We start from the raw sequence: 4,997 nt of genomic DNA on the forward strand, positions 1-4,997 counted from the left end.
TGAAATACTGTCTTTAATATATTTGTTTTATTATTGTTAGATATTCAGTTACGTTCAGTTGCTGTATTTTAGAACTTTTTGCCAGATCTAAGGTATATGCAGATTCAACCTGTTTTCCGTCTATATCATTGAAATACCAAAATTTAGAACGATATTATATTCTTTCAGTAAATCTCTAAAGCTATATATAATATACGTGCATTTTTGTTATTCCTCTCCAAGATCTTGAACATTCACACACTCACATCAGGAACACGAATAACACAAGAAAAACATTTCCAGGAGACTTTATTTCCATGAAAGTTTCTTATTTTGTCTGAATTTCATAGGGAAATGATAAAGCACAAATGACACACAGAACAGCTTGTTTTAAATTTATAATTGCAATCAAATACTTGGGAAAATCCAATTGTGATAATATATTCTAGGAAATTCGATGGAATTGAACATTCTTTGTCTGAATACATTGACTACACAACACATGTGATCTTGTTAATGTCTTAAAATAGCTCATCTTAAGTCAAAAAATCTATATGAAAAATTAAGAAATTGCAGCCGGAGGGTAGCCAGCAGCCATGTCCCGTCCCATGAGTATATCCACTTAAAAAGGTCCAAATTCTTAGCCTTCAATTGAGATATATATACATATATATCTTACAACTCATTCACATTAGTATAAACTCTGTTCCAATCATCTGATAGGCAACTGCAACTTTCTTTACAATTTAAACTTTAGTATGACTCAAGTGTCTGCTAAGAGGTTTGGTAAAAGTCCTGGTAAATTGAGGACGACCACTTGTGGGGTTACCCTTCAACCTCATGCTTTCTGAGGCCATACAAGCCTGCCTTTCACAAAGCTCATGAATGATCAAACAACGAAACTCCTACCTACCATGAAAAAAATCTCATGTCTTACAATCTAAGAGATAAATACTTGAGAAGCAGGCTTAGGAAAAGGCAGGGGTGGAAAATGTTACAGAAAACCGCAGGCAACAATACAACATACTTTTATTGAAACCATCAAATATGACATTTAATAAAAAGTAGTGATAATTCTTGTACACCGTTATAGTACCATAACTTGCGCTCATATCATTTATGCCCAAATATTGAGTAAGAATAGTTCTAGTACACCATTTTTGCCCTCATACAATTTAGTTACCATTCAATACTTGAGCAAAATCACACAACCTGGCACAAAAAAGGACCAATCACAAGCATATGTTGGCAGGGAGGTGGTCCACTCACTCCACCTTTTACCCTGCCTGAATGGGGTGACGTGCTCACTTGCCCTCTGCCACCGACGTACGGCAGTGGTCGCAGCCACAGAAGTAACAGTGGCAATGGCACTGATGATAGGACATTGTTGAACATGAGAAGACACCAAAAGGATTCTGCTTACAGTAACATGCACGATGCGCAGCAGTCCAGGAACCATGGTCTGTACAAAGGAGCGAGGCCCTAAAAAGTTGGGGAGTGACTTGTTAAGCATTCTCCGTCTAGGAGCTAGGACCTGATCCAAGATGTCAACGATTGCTCTGTGAACCTGGAGTCTTTCAAACAGCTTGTGTTACAGTGTGAAGATCTCCTTGAGGGACCAGCTGTTCCTGAGTGCTGTGTTTTTTTCTCCTAAAGTGTGGTTATCTTACATAACATGGGGCTTCTTGTCCAACAGGAAAATTAATTAAATCTAGGTGCCCTGCTTGGTTCAAATTTATCTGGCGGTCCTAATGCAAAAAGTACACTAAACTGAGGCCTGGTAACTGCATAAGGGTTTATTTAATTTACGTAATAAGACACTTAGCGATAAAACGATATCTTATATCGAATTGGATAAATTTCTTCAAAAAATGTGAATATAAATATATTACATTCCTGTCAAGCTGCAACAACAAGTTCACGGCACCAGAGAGTTGAGGCGATGCACACAAAATTTACCTATTGTATGGAAATCTACAAAGATATCAAACTTTCTCTCAAACTTCTGAAAAGGCTTATTGTTACAAATATACAAATTCAAACAAACCACATAAATGACTTGGAACTATAGTTTATCTTTGACCGTCTGCAAAAAATGAACCTAAGAAAAATTGAGGGCAAAGCAAATGACTAGATGCACACGGGTCATTTGGCCTGCGTGGGCCGGCCGCATTGTCACACACCAGTAAGCACCAGGACATACACATGTAGTTTCACCTCTCAGTCACAGGTATGGTTCACCAAGCGACTAAGTATAAATATGAAAAGATAGGTGGGTACACCTCTGAGAATCCTCTTTACTGTATATCATATGATTTCAAGAAATTACACACTTCAAACTTGCACTATGTCCCACATTGATAAGCATATATGAAATGCATTAGGCAATATTCTTGGATAGGTACTTGAAAATAAGCAGAAGTACTCATACATGACTTTCTATCACGGTGCTTTAAGTCTGAAGGGGGGAGAGAGTAGAGCAGTCTCCCAGTTACAAGTTAATTTGGAAAAACAACCAAAATCCACAACACAGACTTTAGAGGACAACAATTTCATACATAATTTAATATCATTGTAACACTGAGCATATTCTACATACCCCTATGCACATCATTATAAGACAGTTCATATATCAAAAATGATTTTGGCAGGATAAACTCATACATATAGTAGTACTCTATATATTTGTATGTATACTTGTTTGGATGTATTCTTGTATACAGGTGTATATGTATTCATATTGTTGTGTATGTGCTGGTGTGTTTATGTATGTGTGATTTTGTATTCATGCATAACCAGCCATATCAACCATGGTACTCATTTTTCTCAAGCTTCCAACGACACCCTCAAATGTTATGGTAATGTGTGCTCATTCTGCCATCCTCTCTTTTCTCAAATAGTACGGTCCCTCTCGAACACATGCACAGAGGCACAGGCACTCGCTACAAACACACGCACATGCGAATGCAAATGCTGCCGACACACACACACACACACACACACACACACACACACACACACACACACACACACACACACACACACACACACACACACACACACACAATCCACTAATGACACATCCTATATGCATATACTGTTCAGTTTTTGTCCATTAAGTTCAAGCTTGAGGATTTTGATCATTTAGCCAAGATGTCCTGCAGCAGCAGATGAATGAAGCAGTTGTTGATACAACACATGTGGGAAGGAGACGGTGATGGAGCTCCGAGACTGATGCCCTCAGTTCGTCACTCATCATTGGCATTCACTCGGTAAGTATATCAACAAATAATCTTTTGCTGTCTTTATAGTTAATGGAACTAACTATTCAGAAATGGTTGTGGCTTACAAGAACTGACTCTGTATATTAGGCAGATGTAAGATGCTTAGAAGAAATGCATTCCTATAATAATATTCTCAGTAACATATTAATTTCTCTATCTAGCATCAGAAAAACTTCATGAGCCATGAATTGTGCACATATCACTGAAGAATTGTCCAACAAAGAGAGTTTGTTTAAAATCTAAAATTATGCCACACATCTAATAATATACTTGGTAGCAACAGTACAATGGGAACATTCAATCTTCAAAATATAGGCAACCATCGAGAAATCCTTTTTAATCTGGCATAATCAAATACCAACCTGCGCCTAAAAGACTAGGCTCAAGGTTGACAATCTGCAGAACATGCAGGGTTAAAACAGACACGTCTTTCCTCATCTTGAAACAGTATAACCCAACAATTTAGTCAGTACTATTTCAGGTCTCACAGCACTTTGGTCATTAAGGGATGGATGGCTATCATGAGTCCTGAATAATAGGGATGTTAATGACTTGTTTCTAACCCATGACGTTCCACAGTGGCTGAACCAACAACCAATCAGTTCCGGCACATCTGACCAGGGTAAGCTATACCCCTAGTCATCCTCCACTTTTACTTGGTGCCCAATGCAAAGGGGGATGAGGGGGACCCTGAACGATGGAAGTGCATACACTGCCACTTGTTGTCACGGCGCTGCCACACTCGTGTCTCCTCGCTCTGTTGTGTGTGGGCTTGCCCTTGCCTGAAGGAGAGGGGGCGTAGGTGAGCAAGAAGGCTAAAATAACACATATAATGAACTCATTGACCTTAGCTTTGGTTATTTGGTTTGAGGTTTTAAATCTGAGACTTACTTGTCCATGTACTGGGTGAGGCGGATGTATGCAATGCAGGCTGCATCTTCACCCAGGAGGTGCACGTGGGGACTGAGGATCATTGTATTTACTGCTTTACAGTTCTTCCCAAGCACTGCAAAAGGGGAGATTAGGGCATGTTAAAAAATGCACTACTGTATGTTGTTAGCATTTCAAATTCAGATCATCTATATCGGTAAATGTTTAAATTTGGGACCTATATTGCAAAAATTAATTTAAAATAAATATGAAATTGACAGCTGTCTTGTTTAATCGATTCTTGTACCTCCAATAACATTCCATCTGATTCCCTTTCCAAGTTTGCCCCACCAACTCTCCTGAAAGCCTCAATAACTTAGGAAGCCTGCAGAGGTCAGTTACTGCAGACAATCACATCAAGATGCAGACACACCATTCTGACCCTGCCTTGTGACAGCACAGTATGACCTTTGTGATCCATTTGGGTTGTCAAGCTTGTGATAAGGATGGCACTTACATGAAGGTTCATTTCCACTGCTTGTTTAACTGCTTTCTATGCTTTTTATTTCAGATTTCTTAAACTAAGAAGCTCTTATCTATGAAAGCAAAACTTAATTCTAAAGCACTTGCGGTGTATATTCAAATGTAATACACTGTGCAGCCTCTGTTTCACAGGTTATTCCTTTTCTTAAGCATATATTCTCTCTATAAATGTAGAATTCCCTTGGTCTTATTATAGTCCATGCAGTTCTACTTTTAAAATATATTCATCTTAAAATTCCTTCAAATTTGATATAGACAATATTCATTTCACAAAACCACAAACATGTATGACACACTAGTACTGAATAAAATGATTTTCAA

The 4,997-nt window shown here is 38.3% G+C and overlaps 1 protein-coding gene across 7 annotated transcripts in view; it reads right to left on the reverse strand.

The window, feature by feature from the left end:
* Nucleotides 1-271: 271 nt before the first annotated feature.
* The window catches only part of LOC113826924 (calcium/calmodulin-dependent protein kinase type II alpha chain), a 92,448-nt gene continuing 87,722 nt past the window's right edge, over nt 272-4,997 (reverse strand). For all 7 annotated transcript variants that reach the window (XM_070118234.1, XM_070118237.1, XM_070118235.1 and 4 more), the window contains 2 exons: nt 4,155-4,269; nt 272-4,045 (listed from right to left, as the gene is read on the reverse strand). In XM_070118234.1, coding sequence (XP_069974335.1) covers nt 3,916-4,045; nt 4,155-4,269 — 245 coding nt within the window. In that variant the 3' untranslated portion in view covers nt 272-3,915. The remainder of the gene's footprint in view (nt 4,046-4,154; nt 4,270-4,997) is intronic.

This window comes from Penaeus vannamei, chromosome 41 (genome assembly GCF_042767895.1).
Source record: "Penaeus vannamei isolate JL-2024 chromosome 41, ASM4276789v1, whole genome shotgun sequence".
Taxonomy (NCBI): Eukaryota; Metazoa; Arthropoda; class Malacostraca; order Decapoda; family Penaeidae; genus Penaeus; species Penaeus vannamei.